This window comes from Epinephelus lanceolatus, chromosome 21 (genome assembly GCF_041903045.1).
Source record: "Epinephelus lanceolatus isolate andai-2023 chromosome 21, ASM4190304v1, whole genome shotgun sequence".
Taxonomy (NCBI): Eukaryota; Metazoa; Chordata; class Actinopteri; order Perciformes; family Serranidae; genus Epinephelus; species Epinephelus lanceolatus.
Genome location: NC_135754.1, coordinates 26,633,248 through 26,651,389, shown reverse-complemented (window position 1 = coordinate 26,651,389; position 18,142 = coordinate 26,633,248). Strand labels below are relative to the sequence as shown.

The following is an 18,142-nucleotide window of genomic DNA, read 5'->3' as shown; positions in this document are numbered from 1 at the left end:
ATGTACTGCCAAATTCCCAGAGATGACACTGGAGAATACTTATGGTGGAGAAATGAATGTTTAGTTCACAAGTAACCGTTGTTGACATCTGTGGCATTGTGTTGTGTGATAAAACTACACATTTTAGATCGGCCTTTTATTGTGACCAGCCAAACTCACACCTGTGTAGTAATGATGCTGTTTAATCAGCATCTTGAGTTGCCATGAATTATGCTGGCAAAGTGCTAGTGTGATCAAACTTTGAGAAAACTAAGTCCTTTGTGTGCATAGAAAAAGTCTTAAATCTTTTATTTCAACTGTTGAAAAATGGGAGCAAACAAAAATGTTATGTTTAATTTTCCAGTGTATTGATAGTTTGTAAGCATGGGGATAAGAAAGCATTAATAGAATCCACAAGGAGGCTACAACAAAAGCAATTACTTTTGAAAAGTGTGGTTACTGGTAACATTATGAGACGAGATACTTCAGGATTAGGGTAGCATCCCTGACACTGTGGGCTCTTGTTTCCCAGCGTGGCGCAGGGTGGCAAACCCCGCGCAGAGCTAGTTTCGAGCAGCGCAACCCGAGGCACGCTCAGTTTGGTAGTTTGGCAGACCGAGGTGCGCTGAGATGGGTGTGGCGGCGTAGCAGGGGGAGGTGTCGACAGATCCAGCTTGGCGCAGTGACAGTTTCGTGCCAAAGGCTTTCGAAGGCAGAGTGCAGCCGGTGTAAGCCGAAGTTTGGCTGACCGGCGGACAGTGCGCACTAAAACCTCACAGGCAGGTTTCCAGAATATCAGGCACATTAACGATGCAATAAATACCCAAAAAAACACTATTCAATGCAACTATCTGCAATCAGCACATAAATGTATCTCTATATCGACTGTCCCGTCACATCTGATGTCAGATCAAAGGGGACTGGCACCGTTTGGCATGCGTAATGGAAACCCAACCTGATTTGATTAACACAGCTGCAAACTAATGAGTTCACATCCCTCTCAGCCAACCACAAACAGCCACAGCATCAGATAGGGAGTATATATTCAGCATCTGTCATCTTAGAAAAGTCAAAAGAAAAGAAACAGAGTGAGACTGTGAGAGAGAAAGAGAGAGCGCGCGCGCGCATGAGAGAAACGCAACATTGATTTACAATTGTGGTGACCTCCTCCCAGGTTGCCTTTGCATCATCAGCCCGTGGAGGTCTGCTCGCAGTTCCGTAAATTCGGACACTGCGAGCTTGGACCTCCTGGACCAAAACATCAGTTTCCTCCTGGGAGAAGTTTGGCCATCTGACGCTGCTGCTCTCTTCTGCCATGGCGAATTGAGTAAACTCTCATTACGTCTTTGCGCGGCGCATTTAAGGGCGAGGAGAGGGGCTCATTTGATTGGTGTGATGTGAATGGGCTGTGTAAAACCCACTCCACGCCTTCTCTCCTCCCTCTTTCCAACTTGCGCAGGTAGGAGGGACGGAGGCGGGAAAGAGGAGTTGCTGCGCCAGCGCGCATGGTGTGCCAAACTTGCAAAATCCACCTGGAGACACCCAGTTGGCGAAGCGCAGGTGCACTGCGCTCCCGCCTCGCTCGGTCTGCGAAACTAGAGCCCTGTATCTTTCTGAACTCCTTCATATCTGCACACACTTCCATACTAGTAGTTCCTTTTCCGTAGGGCTACCCCCTAACAGTCGACCAAACAGGTCATTCGTCGGCAAGATTTCATTGGTCGCTTAGTCACAGAGAAAAAAAAAAAGCAAACAAACAAACATGAAACTCTATGAGGAGCTGCGCCTTGTCAAAATAAACCAAAACCTAAATGACTGGACCATGTGGGAATTTAATTTGAAAGGACAGACACAGGAAGTGGCCATGCTCAGCAGTCAGACAGGAGTCACGTTACAAACCAATCACAGCTGACAGATATTCCCTTCTTCTGTACATATTCAGTCTGATAAATATGGAAAAGTTGATCATGTTAGTGCAGGGCTACCCAGAGCTTTACGTCTGTCCCACGGACGATAGGCCTACACACTTATAAACCACTCCTGGAAGAAAATCAGCTCTGCACTCAGGATTTCAGGTAAATAGGCTATACAATGCTCAAAAGCTGGCACAGAGAAGGCACAAGAATAGTGCCCAGAGCTCACATTTCCTGGCAGATAAGACGCAACATGTGTATGGCCTTTAATTTCCAGAGCTGGTACCTGCGGTTATTCCACAGGCTAGTTAGTAACATGTCAGGCAGGAAATCCAAAGTATGGGATCATTTTGAGAAGGTGAAGGATGAACCCAAGGTGATATGTAAACTCATCTTCATTGGTCGACTACAAACATGACGTATCATCTGAAACATGGAAGTAGCTGCATGCCCATTAGCCCACAGCGTCATTAACAGGCGGCTCGCTCAGTGTGTGACGTGCACTTGTAGATAAAATATAGGCCTATATTAATGAAGGTTCATTAGTACGGTTTTGTATTTCTCTGTAATGTAGCACAGTGTTAACAATGTTACTGATACTATTCTTTCTCACACCTTCAAGTCAAACCATTGTGTTGCCCCGCCCAAAATATACCATTTAATAATTAGATTAATATCATAAACATGCAGGCAACTAGTCAACTAATGGCCCTAAATGACGACTATTGGTCGACTAGGAACATTCTTAGTCGGGGGCAGCCCTAGTTTGCTGCAATCCAGCTCCCATCACCTCCTGCCTGCTTGTCTACCATGGGTTCTAGAGCCTTTAGCCGTTCTGCTGCTTGTTTTTAACTGTGTCTTGTTAGGTGTCCTTGAGTGCTGTAAAAGTTGCTGATAAATAAAAATCATTATTGTTGTTGTTGTTGTTGTTGTATTTGTAACTCCTTTGACACATGGTGGCACCCTGATTGACTGATCACTCCCCTTACTCCTTTAGATTAAATTCTAATAAAGGTGCTCAAATAACTGTGGCTAAAATTGTCATTGTTCCTTTGCCAACCTAATAAAGTCATTTTTTAAAAACCTTGTCAAAGAGGAAAAGTGCTTTGTCTTAATAATCCACCGGGAATTACATTTGGTTCAATTCTGGTGATCATTTTAGATGAAAGTCTTAAGATGTTAAACTAAGCTGAAGTCCATGAATATGAACTACCGACTTCATACAACAATGTTAAGTGCCTGCCTGATATAATATGGCACTTAAAAGGCCCTTATATATTAATTTCATCCAGCTGAATCTGAATTATGTAATAACACACGTCTACATCACTGACCTTTGTTTAACATTGACATGTTACACACCATTAGCCATCTGTCAAGCTAGCAAAAGCAGCACAGCAGGACTCTTTTCAGACAATGCACAAGCTGCTTGGCAAGTCCGCAATCAATACTCAGGGTACTGGAGACTGCCTGCCTGTGTTGCAGAGCAACGGGAACGACCCACATAAATCACTCAACCATACGGCGCCATCATACATGATCAACCCACATGTGTGTGTGCGTGTGTGTCCCTTCGTCTTCATGTCTCTGTGCCTTTGACAAAATGCCAAGAAGTAACATCACGGTCCACTGTGATTGTCATGGAGGTCCAAGCACGCTCAGGCCTACATGTTTCACCTTTCACAACAAAGATGGTGTGTAGAGTCAAATTGTGTCACTGTCTCAGAGTGTGGATACCCGCTGCGTCGAGCCTGGGTCGGGTTCAGACTTAAAAATCAGAAAGTCTGTCACGGTTGGGCCGGGCTAGGTTATAACTGTCTCAGATTCGGGTCAGGCTCAGTCAGGTAAATGCGTCCCGAGCCGTCTACCACCATCATGCTCTGGTTGTGCTGCTGCCGTGGTCCTGCCAGATGCCTCCTGCTGCTGCTGCCATCATTAGTCATTAGTCATACTTCTACTGTTATTATACACATATGACTATTGTCACACATGTATACTGCCAGATATTAATACATACTTTCAACATATTGTACCACAGTAGCCAGAACTATAACTATAATATTACTACTTTCAATAATGTTGTTGTAACCTACTGTCATTACCTGCATCTCTCTCTCTCTCTCTCTCTCTCTCTCTCTTTCTCTCTCTCTCTCTGTCTCATTGTGTCATGCGGATTACTGTTAATTTATTATGCTGATCTGTTCTGTACGACATCTATTGCACGTCTGTCCTGGAAGAGGGATCCCTCCTCAGTTGCTCTTCCTGAGGTTTCTACCGTTTTTTTTCCCCGTTAAAGGGGTTTTTTTGGGGAGTTTTTCCCCAAAGGACAGAGGAATGTCGTATGCTGTAAAGCCCTGTGAGGCAAATTGTGATTTGTGATATTGGGCTTTATAAATAAAATTGATTGATTGATTGATTGATCATCAAAGGCAACCAATCACATTTAAGCTCCAGTGCAACTATTAGCCATTTAATAGTTTAGCTAAAGGACGTCAACTCAGTTTTCTTGGCACTGTCTCATTGAGATGGCACTTATTTATGAAGGTAAGGAAAAAGGTTTGCTTTTAAAGGGGTGAGTAGATGTTCACTTCCTTCTGCACGATGATACAGTTAATGGGTGTAGTTCAGCTGAAAGAAAATAGCTCCTCCATGAAACTGCTCACAACAATGACTTATGCATACTGCAGGTCTAGACAGCTTATTTCTATGATGTAGAGAAACAGCTTGTAAAAAACATGAGGGCTACATATTGATGACAGCATTTATCACCAACAGCCAGATGTCACAGCAAAAACAAAAACAGCTGAGATCAAGACCGAGGACAAAAAGTCCACACAAAGGGTACAAATGATGATTTCACAGGATGCTGACTCATTCCTGATTCATGACATTAAATTTTAAGTGCTCTCCAGATTTACTTGTTCCATGACACTGAAGCAGCTCCACGTTTTGCTGTCAAAAGGTTAAACATCCTAGCTTTGTAAAAGAACTATGGTTACAGTAAAGAGACAAATTTTCACCTGTGTAAATCCAAGGTTAACTTGTTCACAACCGCTTCCCCCCCCCTCCCTCTCGTCTCAACCTTTAGGATGACAGCGACGCTTAAAACAAGATGTAGAAGTGTTCCAGCTTTGTCTCAGTGGTGAGCCAAAAAGGAATAGTGTGGAACCACTTTGCTATGCACTGATTAAATAGGCCAGCTGTCATTTGTCTTAGCCACCATCTCACAGCAAGCCATTGGGAGCTGTACTATTAGAATTGCCTCACCAAGCAGCGTGGCCCATAGTTAATATATAATTCCCTTTCAGAATGAATAATAGCAAAGTCATACTGACCTCCAAAGACAGAGGAGAAGGAGGATGATGGCCAAAGTTTTGACTAAGTCTGAGAGACAGTGTCTAATGAACACAGAGACAATGAAGAGTAAATGACCAACGTATTCGAGTCTCTAAATATTTAGCGAAAGTTCAGTCAGGAAGACAACACTTTTTCATGCTTAGGCTGTAACTTTTGTCCTCGCGCTGCCATTCACTCTTGCACCCATGCTCACTCTCTATCTCCGGCTGTCAGTGTTCGGGGCTGTCAATCGAGTCATCAGCTGTTCCACGATCAACCAATAGCACAGATGCAGCCTCTATTCGCCTCATCAGCCATCAACCTGAGTCATCAGCCACCACCACCTCCACCAGTGTCTAGATTCCATGGGGGGATTTATCTTGCTGTCACTCAGATGTCCCTTGATCACAAATAATCTCCCTCTGGTGTCAAAGCACCAAATCTTATTATCATCTGTTAATCTGTAAACTTATATTCTGCATTAAATTTCATCTTTATGTCATCCTTCTATCTCTCCTGATTGAAATTATATCACTGACTCCAGCAAACATAAGCACATGTGACACCATTTCTGAAATAGATTCTGTCTATTTTTCAAGATCTGAAGAGGATGTACTTTTCCGCAATCTGAGAATCATTCGGACAGCTGTAACACCCCCTACCTTTATCATTGCTAAGTAATATTTTTTGATATACTGGCCAATTCTGTTTGATCTCCCAGTAGGCATAATCTTGGCAAGACAGGTACTGTCAAACCTAACCACTCTCGTATGTATTCAAGTACTTTGTGCAAAAGTAGGTAAACAAGTTTACACTCCCACATTGCATGTAAAATGTCTTTTTCTGTCAACATTTTCAACACAGATTATTGGTGAGCAAGCCCATCCAATCCAAACCTATGTATCTTACTATATAATGATGAAAACAATGTCTGTGTGTGTGGGTGTGTCTGTTCCACGTTTTTCTCCTCACTGACTTGGTCAATCCATGTGAAATTTGGCACAGTGGTAGAGGGTCATGGGAGGATGCGAATGAAGCAATATTACATCAATTGGTCAAAGGGGGGCGCTAAAGCAACTGATTGATATTGCAAACCTTGAATGGGCATATCTCATGCCCCATATGTCGTAGAGACATGAAACTTTGCACAGAGATGCCTCTCCTCATGAGGAACAAATTTGCCTCAAGAACCCATAACTTCTGGTTATATAGATTTTCCACCATTTTGAATTTTTTGAAAAACACTTAAAATCGATCTCTTCCTAGGAAGTTTGAGCGATCTGCATGAAACTCGGTGAACATAATCTAGGGACCAATATCTAAAGTTCCCTCTTGGCAAAAGTTGGAAAACTTACTAAAACTGAGCTTCTATAAGGCAATGACTTTAACTATCTGCCTTTCAACATGCTACCTCAACTACTAATGTACAGTTTTAGCCCACTAACTATCCCACTATTGGCAATGGTACTACTGTACTTTCAATAAATCAATCGTACTATCAAATTCACAAAAACTCTGTCTGAATACATTGCTCTTCTTAATGGGTTCAGTAGACTATTTAATCTGCAATTTCCTATGACCTCTATCCCAAACACACACCATATGAAACAGTACGTGGGCAACTGTGCACTCAGTGGGTACGGACTAGTTAACTTATATTGAATAAATGCCCCCCTACCCTCCTTCATATAATTCCCAGTATTTGACAGTATTTTTAACCATTCCTCATGGCTCTGATCACACCCTCGGTCCTTCTACCAAATTATCCTCCGATTTTGCAAATATTTTTATGTAACCCAAAAAAGGTTTTGTAGGTTTTTGTGTGCTATACCAAGTAAAATAAAAAATTCCATCACTGGATTCTTGCCCTGAATGAACTGGCCATTTGTGATAGTCTTCAATTTGTAAGTACTTCCAAAAGTTACATACATACGCCCATAGCTATGTATAAATCAAAGGTTTTGTGCACAGCTAGCTCAAATTGTGATGTAATCTGCACAAAACATGTGGCACTGCATTAACTAAGTCACACATTTTTACAAATGTTTATGCAGAGTTGGCTTACAGAAAGAGGAAGATGTTTTGTTTACAGATCTGTAGGGCAGTTCAGTAAGTGCAGCACATTTGTATTAAATGGGGGGGAAAGGTAGAGCAGGATGAGTTCCCAGGTGGAGGGTGTACGCAGCATCCGACAAAAACAAATAATCCAACGCTGTGATGCACAAACTCATAAAACTGGAAATAACAGCGTTAACTTAGCTTTCCGGCTCCAGGCAATCACTCAAGAGACTCTGGCAGTCAGCAGTGCTTAATAAAAACACTTTCTTCTTACCAAACATAACCACACACACATTGGTCATCGCACCGAAGGAAAGATGCATGACCAAAAATAAACCCAGCATATTAAACTGTGGCTTTGTGCATCGTTTACTTTACTGCTGCAAAATACGAGCAATTTCTGTTAGTGCAGTTTTATTTATGAGCAAAGGTAGCCGATCATTAACACCACCTGGGTGTAACACAGACCCAACAAAGATGAAACTGTTGGCTTCCCTCCTGACAAGAAAAAAATACACCCCTCTTCTGCTTGTCTCCACAGCATCTCATTCCTTCTCCCGGCTCCTTCCTATTAATCAGCTGCTTTATTTCACTCTGGTAAAAGAGCTCTGTCTCCGATTTCGTCGGCTCAGCTTTTTTTTTTCCTGGACAAAGTTTAAGTGTAGGCAGAGAGGAATCAGGTGCCTTCGTCTTAAACTCCACTGTGTAGTTAATATTGTTGAATGCTTTGTTATGTCAGAATTAATAGCTGCGATATCTGGCAGGGAGTGCGGCTCCGACAAGAGCCACACTTTTTCCCTTTTCATATTTATTGTGCCTTTCGTGAGACAAGGCGTTTTTTGAATGAAATGTAATGAAAATAACTCCCGGCGTATAAAACCAAGAACTAAACTGATAAAAGGGAATGACACGAATTTCCCTCTCCAGCATTTCACACCAAATAGCTCCAGCCCAGGCTATAAGAGAAGTGTAAAATACGAAGCAGGGAGCTTGAAACACATGGGTAGAATTTATGTAGTAACCCAGACTGCTCTTTAATTGCAACCATATTTGTTAGCTTACTGCACTTTGTGGGTGGGAGATGGTTTTCTTGGGTGCAGGGCGGGGGCTTCACAAATTACTCACGGCCTCAGTCGAGAGATGGGGAGCGACTGCGTCTCTATTTTCTGCTCCCAATGTGTCACTCACCGCTAACCTGTTCCAAATGAGAGCTGTCTAGGGTTGTCAGTCCTGTTGGCCTGCAGTCTGCCTGCCACACACCAGTTTAAAAATATGAATCACAGCCACACCAGAGCGTGTAACATTTAGAGCTCAGTGTGTGTATGTGTGTGTGTCCAATTGTCGTCTTAGATAAGCTGCCACTCTGTGATCTGACCTACAGGAAGCAGCGTTTCCTTACTGTCCAAACCTGCGACTGCAAGCCGGAAAAAGAACTAAATATATTTTGTACAATCATGGAATTTTCTATATTCTGAGCTGGTATTATGTTAGATTACTTAAAGCTAAATTACAAAGTGAAAGACGCTGAGAGGTGGAAAACATTTCTCATGACAGCACACGCTCACAAGGGTAATTTGTGCTGAAGTCTCAACAGCGATGTGTAGATACAGTAAATAGTCCTGTTGCTTAGTGTTCCCTGGTTTGCTTTCTAGAACCTCAACCCTCTGAAGTCTCTCTTAAGGAACAGCAACATCCTGATGAAACAGAATTAATGAGACAACACTTGAAATTAGCATCAAAAAGTATTTCTGGTTAATTCATCACTGAGCCGCGAGACAGCTAAAAAACATTTCCCCGAGGCCCTGTTAAATCACTTTTGAGATGCCACAAGAATAACTAGGCTTCAAAACTCCTGATCCCTTTGATTTATGCCAGGCTGGTTGGCATTTGACAAAAAAGAACTGTGTAATGAAATTAGTTCAAGGTCAAGAGAGATATGATTTTAATATATCTTTGACGAATGGATCGCTGTTCTCCTCTTTTAAGATATGAACAGGGGTCAAAGAGTGAAGTTAAGCCCTCAGCCCGAAACCTCAACTTTCATTTGAAGGTAGTCAATAATTCTTTCTGTACGCGACCACCTCATGAATGCCGACGATTTCTGTCAATTCACCAGATCGGCGGAGTTAAATGTGAGCCGATGGGCAGCATTCTGAAAATGCCAGTAGAAGTGACGACATTGTGTAGAGAAGGAAGTGAAGTTAATGCCTCAGGGTGACAATTATCCTCAGTAACAATGTAAAAAGACTGAGAACCGTCACCAACAATGTAAAAAGCAATAAGGTTTGTTGCCTCTGGTCGGATGAAGAGGATTCTAGACGCATTAAGAACATGAGTTTCCGAAATCAAGTCAAGGTGCCCACATACCAAACCTTGTTCTCGTCTTACAGTACAACTGATGTCTGTGTGCCTGTGATGGAAGAATTATTCTGATCCTTTACAGAAGTAAAAGTAGCAATATTACAACATGAAAATACACCAGTGCTGTATTAAATTTTTCAACTTAAGAAGAGGGGTTAGGGGTAGGCGATATAATGACTACACTGTTTATATCAATACAGGGTTGAGTTACATGACGTATACCAGTGTGCATCTCTCCTCTGACACACTTTCCACACAGCTCCCCCTCAGTCATTCACTCACAAGTTCTCCAGTAGCACTTTTTTAGAGCTGTGGCCTGATGTGCACCTCCCCAGATATTTAACTACACGTCACAGCAACACAGACCTCCTGTCAGTGGAAACAAAGCGTTTAGATTGTAAAGCCTCCACAAAATAGCATTTTAAGTCTTGTGTGTGATTTATCCTGGCCTCATATGAGCAGAGGAAATCTCCGCTATCCGCTAGGCTAATTTATACAATGGAAAATGCCATAGGCTTGTGCTAATAACGTTAGCATGTTGTATTTGTTTGCAAAACGTGTTTAGTATAAGACAGTTGTTTTGTCAGTGAACCTTGTGAGTTGTAATGGAGCCGAGTTATGTAACATTACCTTTGTTAAATGTTGCTGTTGTCCCTGGCTTCATATGAGTGGAGGAAAAGTCTGCTAGCTGCTAGGCTAATTTATACAATGTAAAATGCCATAGGGCTTGTGCTAAAAACATTAGCATGTTAGTTTATTTTGAAATGAGATGTTTGCATTTAACAAGTGGAAACTTTACATTTCCGGTCAAGAGAGAAGTTTATTTTAAAAAGACACAATGAATGAGAAGAAATTGACACGCCGTCCCTGAGCATCCAAAATGCTACCTAGAGCGTCACAGTCTGACGTGTAGGGCCACTAACCAAGCGTCAGTATTTGATGAGTTGGGAGTGACAATATGTCATGTAGGCATTTGGGTGTACTTCTTGGTGGATGGGTGGGTTACCAAGGAGGAATTGGGTACTGACTCCTATATAACCCAATGGCTTTTTGGCTGATAGGTCTGTAGACTGAAAACAGCAAGAAAAACAGGTGAATTTTCCCAGTATACCTGCATATACCTTCCACTACACCACAGTACTTAGGTAAATTGATTAAGTTACATTCCACTACCACTCTATACTTAGAACAAGGAAGGGGAGGTTTCACGATGTGCAGACAGTTTGCAGGTTGTCGTTCCTTGCTACAGCTGGGGTGAGGCAGTTCTGACAAAATCAAATATGATATTTTTGATCTAATACTTTGTTATTTGGCCAAACAGAGAGATGCATTTAATGTTCATTTGACCAAGGCAGAAGAGCTTAAAAACTCTGTATAACAAATACAAGATCAGGAAAACACACTTACACTTACCATGACTAGCTCTGAAATGATTATCAATTTTTCAACAATTTTAATAACTGTTCAAGCTTGTGAGTATGTGTGTGAGGAATTTCTCTGTTTTCTAAATTAAATCTTCTGTGTCTTTGTCGCCATTTTCTAACAATTTGTGGACAAAACAATTAATAAGATAACTGAAAAATAACAGACTGGTTCATCAATAATGAAAACCCCTGATCACGATGTTCGGATAAAATAAAAGATGATCTCAATCTAGTCTTGTGTTACAACACTGATATAAAACTAATACCCAGCTCTAACTACAACTGATCACTTGGGATCACTGAAGAGCTCTTCTGATGTTGCTGAAGCTAACGAGCTGGTGAGGTCACACACAGGAGCATAACAACCAGCAAAGAAAAAAAAGATACATCCAAAACCATGAATATTTCATTGATATGTGTGGATTTTTTCCAGTTATTACTCTGACACAAATCTAACATGGTTAAACTTCTAATACTAGCTGTTGTGTGTGAGCTAGCTGCTGTGCAACGCCTTGCTTTCACAATGATACTGTAGTGTGAATCTGCCAGTATGATAACAAAGCCCTTTATTATCACTACTATGCCCTATGTAAGAAGACAGTAGCATTTATTATTAATACTGCTGTGAAAAGACTAAAGGAGATGGTTTCCCAGCATCCACTAATAAAGCCATGGGGCCATTATGAAAGCAGCAAATGCTATGACAAAAGTTTTGCTGAAACAGGAATAGGTCCACAGTGAGTACAGCCTGCATAAGAGGTCTCACAGAGTGCTCATTAGTGCTACTTGGTCAACACATGAAGTATTAAAAGTGCAATGGCTGTGCACCCTATCAATCCTCTGCAGCAGTGATGTGGCAGCTGCCTCTCTTTCGACTAATGACTCATCCACTCCTGCATTCAGCGAGCCCCGTGAGAATTTTGAAAGATTTTTGAAGACCTTCCACTTTCAAGATCTCATGGATATTTGAGAATATACCCAGGCAATCATTAGCATCAGAATAGCATAATTTTCACCCCGACCACAGCCAAACATATCTGTTCGAGAGACAGGAGTGACCACGGGCTCGTGTGGCGTGGTCTGGACTAAAAAACAAAACAGCTCATTTGTAAGCTGTGTAGTCCGAGACGCCAATCAGAGCTTTGGTGTAACCTGCTGAACACAACCATCAATCAGCAGCGCTCATGCAGCTGCAAGCTCTCCGTCCTACTAATGGACACGGCTAAAATGGGACTAAGTATGTACATAGCACACATTAAAAATAACAATCCATTGTCGTGAAACCAGATTCTTCTGGAAAAAAACGTGACTAGTGCTGAGTGAACAGGATCAGGATGTTCCAGGGGATCCCCAGAAAAATCAGGATTAGTTCCATTACACTCACTCAAGCACAGCACAGCGAGCATGTTTTACCATGACTATGTTCCCCTCATATTTCACACTACCCATTACGAGTCCATCAAAGTTAAAGGGACAGTTCACCCTATAATCAAAATATCATATTTTCTCTCTTACCTGTAGGGCTGTTTATCCACCTAAATTGTTTGGTGTGAGTTCCTGACTGTTGACGATATCAGCCGTAGAGATCTCTGCCTTCCCTGGACTATAATGGAACTAGATGGCACTCAGCTTGTGGTGCTCAAAGCGCCAAAGAAATACATTTGAAAAACTCAACAGCAATGTCTCTTTCCAGAAGTCATGACAAGTTTCTCAAGATAATCCACAGATCTTGTTATGAACAGTTTTATGTGGGAACTATTTTCTTTCTACCGCAGTACACCCACCAACTGTATCACCGTGCAGAAGAAAGCGTGCTGGTTTCAATATCGACCTTGGTTTGAAAATTGAAATTATCATACTGTGCATATTGCTTATCTACAGTATTTTAAAAAATGGCTTCAAGTTTCAATTACAGTAATAAAACGTTTGTTTAATTGAAAAAAGCCCTCTGTTTTCATTCCTTTAAGGGTCATTGTAACTGATAGAAATAATAACTCAGTAATACCATGGCACCACGATATGTTCTGAGATGGTTATCGCACCACAACCTTAATCTACCACTAGCTCACCGAGCGCCACTGAGCTAGCCAATGTTACCTCTCAACTGAAGAGGACGCCATTACTGTTTACATCTCGTGCTGTCACAAGCACAGGCCTATTGTTCAAAAGTTGATGCACGCTTGCTTCTAAGCGTTGATAAGGCTAGTGGGTGTAGTTCAAACATGAAACTGCTCACAACAAGGTCAGTGGTTTACTTTAAGTAACTGGGTCATGATTTACAGAAAGAGACATTGCTGGGTTTTTTTGGGCACTTTGAGCACCACAAGCTGAGTGACATCTAGTTCCGCTATATTTGAGAGAAGGCAGACATCTCTACAGCTGGTATCTCCAACACTCGGCAACTCACACCGAAACAGTCGAGACCAGTGGTTCTCAAATGGTGTGCCACATTATTATTGCAATATTCAACTGGACCTATACAAAAAGTTAAGAATAAATGTTTAATTGACTGAGTCAGTAGCCCTTTTTAAACAGGAATTGTGCAAATTTGCAGGAAAGCCCAGTCAGTCTTTTTTCAGCATTGGCAGTATAAAAACAAAATTAGGGAGTGCAGCAAAATGCCGCCTACCTACTTTTGTTTATACAGAATGTGCCTTTTTCAGGGCAATGGGGGGCGGGAGCAGGTAACAAAACGTGTAGCTCAGTGTGTGACGTAAACAGTGACGTGGGAGGGAAGCCGCGGCTAGTCAGTCCTTCGGCGATTCTCTGGTAAGTTGGCCCGTTCTTCACCGTCCCCATTATGTGACGGTTAAATGCCTCTTCGTTTGCGAGGGCAAGGAGGGCGCGCAATTCCTTGTCTCCCCAGTTGCTCATCTTTACAGTGTCTGTCAGGTTTGCGTTTCCCTTTTGCTACTAGCTGCTCGCTAATTCCTGCTATCAGCTGTTTCCTATTTATCCGCCACCAGTGGGTCGCACGTGCGGCGTCATTAACAGCTCCTCCCACAAGTCATCAACAGCCCCTCCCATTGCAGAAGGCCGCCTCTGTCTTCCACCAATATGACTACCCTACCTCGGATCAGCTCTGTGTGTCTAAACGCTCGCAGTACAGGCCCAAAATCTGGCAGTGTAAAAGGGGCTAGTATGTCATGCACAACCATTTCGTCATAAAGAGGCAAACACTAGCTAAAAATGTAATTTCCTTTAATTCATTCTAAAAAGACCTTCATGGGGAACCTATATGTCGCCTTTTGCTCGCAAGAACTGTAAGTGTGTGACACTTCAAAAGCCCTGATTGGCAGCCAGTGTGAGGGATGATAACATTTAAAATGAGAAAGCCGTGAGTGGGACAACTGATTGCTTTATGTACGGGGCAAATTACAACAAAACACACAGCAAAGACGACCTACCGCTGAAAGAAAAGAGAAAGTAGACAGTACCATGAACGTGTTGCTACCTGTCATATTTTTTATTTTTATTGCCTGACGTTGTGATAAGAGTGATAACACACATCATAGAAGTTATTGTGCACAGATATAAACGCAGGTGTGCCTTGAGATTTTGGCTTGTCCTGTTTTGGCTTGAAAACCACTGATCTAGAGTGATAAATAGTGCTACAGGTAAGAGGAAAAAATATGTATTTTAGATTTGAGGGTGAACTGTCCCTTTAAACTACTCTTCTCCAATAAATCATACTTACTTATCTCTGTCCATTTTGCCTTTATCAGAGTGGTTTACAATTTCTTTACATACAATCCATCAATTCTCACAAGAGAAATGTATAAAATAAAACACTCTTACAGTAATTACAAACATGTGTATTATCTGTTACGGATATGTATTCAAAAATTACATCTAACGCCAAGAGTGCTAACAGATTTTATGCTCCCTGGGGCCAAAACTTAAATGAAACAAACCCTGTGGTTAGATGCAAATTTTTTTAAATCAAGTTCCTGAAATTAAAAGGTTTATCAGCGCCTGGAGGAAAGAGCAAAAACATATGCTATGACTCCTGTACAATCTGGCAGTAGGATGGGTGATTAAAACATAAATAGCCTCAATATTAATATTCATGTCTATTCTGCAGTGATGCAGAGTATATGCTGGACTTGTAGTGTTTTTAAAACACATGAGTGATCAAAACAAAGTCAGTAACACAAGCTGAGGATATTTTTGGTGATGATATATGTATATATATATATATATATATATATATATATATATATATATATATATATATATACATATATGAAGTGTTGAATAATCCCCTGCAGGAGAAAGTAGCAGCTAAAAGAGACAGTGTTCTCAGGCCAGGGCGCCTGGTTTCAAACCATTATGAGGAAGTGACAATAACCAACCACAAACAAAGGCTTTCCCTGTGTAGGAGACGGAGCAGTGCACCAAAACAGCCATCAGCTATACTGTTAAAAGTTTAGCCTGTGAGTAGCTGGTTAGTTTGCAGCGGAGGCCCCATAACACAGGAAACAGCGCTACAACTAGGCGCGCCTCTAACAATTCCCAATCCACACACACACTCACTCACACTCACACACACACACACACAGCACTCTTCCTCACAATAGACACATTCCTTGTTTTGCGTTTCATGCAAAACTAGCTGGCAAATCCCCGACACGTGAGATTTGCATTCACACAATTAAGGCAAATGTGACAGTAGAAGAAACAATCCCACACGAGGAAGCAAACAGCCGGTCGCTTTCTAATCACAATCCTTCCCAAACTTGTGCAATCTGAGAGCTAGTAGGACGAGCTAGCGATGGAGCATGCAAGTTTTCTTACGTACCAACACCATACTTTTCCTTCTTGGTGGGAACCCAGCGAGACATTGTCAGTGTCGAGGCGTCCCCGAGTTGTCGTGTATCCTGTTAGAAAAAGGTCCAGCTGTGACCTCTTGTTGGTAATGGAGACTTTTTTTCTCCTCAGTTTTCTCTGGGCTTTGGGGAGCCACTCCGAGCAGCCATTTTCCACCAGTGACAGGACGCTCCGCAAGGGGGAGGACGGGAACACAACTTTTTCAGCCTGTAGGCGTTCATACAGTGGGAGTCCTGCTCAAACTTCCACTGCTGCTTATACTGAGGCGGAAACTGCTGCATGACTGATGTACGGTGTTACATGAACCATGGGATGATTCTATATTCACCTGGAGGAACATATTATTACAAGTATAACATAAAGGGATGACAAATAAAACAATGGGTGAGCTACAGGACCTTCGTTTGGGTATTACATCCACTAATACCAGTGTACCCAACCTGAGGGTCGGGACCCCCAAAGGGGTCACAAGATAAATCTGAGGGTCGAAAAACTTTATTTATTTATATGTTTGTTTGTTTCTCTAATCTTTCTTTTTTTCATGTAAATTACTGGAAAATTATACCTGAGTACAACTTATTCAAATAAAAGTTGAAGACATTTTGGCTGACCCTAGCCTGGTCAAACCATCCCGATGAAGTTATGCTGCGTTCGTTTTGTACTCGGAGGTCGGAAATTCCCAGTTCCCAGTCGGAAGTTCAAACTCGAACGCACCCTGAGGTCGGATTTCCAACTCCAACCGCATCAACCCCAACTTACGAATTCATGATGGCTGCCGGTCACGTACGTAGTGAGTAAACACTCTGCTAAAGTACTGTTTATAGCAATTCTATCTTATTTGTTTTACATTAGGTCAGCCACACCCATAGTACTGTTCAATTTTTATCCATGGGCATGTTGCTATGCTGTCTGTATGTGCAAAATGCCACATAGAGCGTTGTTATCAACTGATACTGCTAACAGTGGCTATGGCTAGCCCAACGGTAAAACGGTAACGTCCATGTTTTTTCCGACTTGTCCACCGTTGTCAACTAGAATGCAAAAACTGTTGTCAACTCGGAGGTGACGTCATTCCCACTTCCGACTTCCGACCTCCGAGTACAAAACGAACGCAGCATTAGCCCCACATGCTGTTTAGCTAGAGGAAAAAGTATCCCCTGCAAGCAAAGCGCTGTGACAAGCGTGCTCTAGACCCTCTCTACACGCGCTTGATTCTCTCTACCCGCTCGGTTCTGCTCAACACTTGCACAACTTCAAAAGTAGCACGGGTCACAAGATAAACTTAACATTTTATTTATCTTTTTTTTTAAATTTTGTTTGGCTTTTCTTGTTCCTCTAATCTGATTTTTTTCCATGCAAATTACTGGAAAATTTTACCCGATACAACCTATTCAAATAAAAGTGGAGGAAAGTTTAGCTGACCCTGCCATAACCTAGCCTGGTAAAACCATCCCGATGAAGTTAGCTTCACATACTGTTTAACTCTCTGTGGGTCCGCATCATAGACAGTATATAAAGATGGACTCAACCCATGCGCACACACAACAGTTTCCGCAAGAAAAATATTCCCTGCAAGCACAGTGCTGTGACACCCGCGTGCTAGACCCTCTCTACTCGCACTTGATTCTCTCTACACGCGCACTCAACTCTCCCCATCCGCTCGGTTCTGCTTAACACTTGCACAATGTCAAAAGTAGCGCGGGTCATAAGATGGGGTCACCGTTTTATTTATCACCTTTTTGAATTTTGTTTTGTGTGTGTTCCTCAAACCTTTATTTCATGCAAATTACTGGAAAATTTTACCCGAGTACAACCTATTCAAATAAAAGTGGAGGAAAGTTTGGCTCACAAGATAAATCTGAGGGTCACTGTTTTATTTATAATTTTTTAAATTATTGTTTTGCTTTTCTTGTTCCTCTAATCTGATTTTTTTTTCATGTAAATTACTGGCAAATTGTAACAGAGTACAACCTATTCAAATAAAAGTGGAAGAAAGTTTGTCTGACCCTGCCATAACCTAACCTGGTAAAACCATCCCGATGAAATTAGTCTCATAGCCTCATCATAGACTGTATATAAAGATGGACGGATGATATGGATCTATGATAATAAATAAAAAGAAAAAAATAAGATACGCTAATACTACTAATAGTAATGGTAAACATATAAGGGCGTGACTTTGGTTTGAGAAGTGAGGAGGGTACAATAAAACAATATTTTAAAAGGTGGAAAATACACCTC

General features: G+C 41.7%; 1 protein-coding gene across 3 annotated transcripts in view; it reads right to left on the bottom strand.

The window, feature by feature from the left end:
- The window catches only part of dock1 (dedicator of cytokinesis 1), a 273,627-nt gene extending 257,510 nt beyond the window's left edge, over positions 1-16,117 (bottom strand). For 2 of the 3 annotated variants that reach the window (XM_033610904.2, XM_078163716.1), the window contains exon 1: positions 15,873-16,116. In XM_033610904.2, the coding sequence (XP_033466795.2) occupies positions 15,873-15,915 (43 nt within the window). In that variant the 5' untranslated portion in view covers positions 15,916-16,116. Of the gene's footprint in view, positions 1-15,872 lie in introns of all 3 variants that reach the window. The other variant, XM_033610905.2, reaches the window with a different exon arrangement.
- Between the last annotated feature and the right edge of the window lie 2,025 nt (positions 16,118-18,142).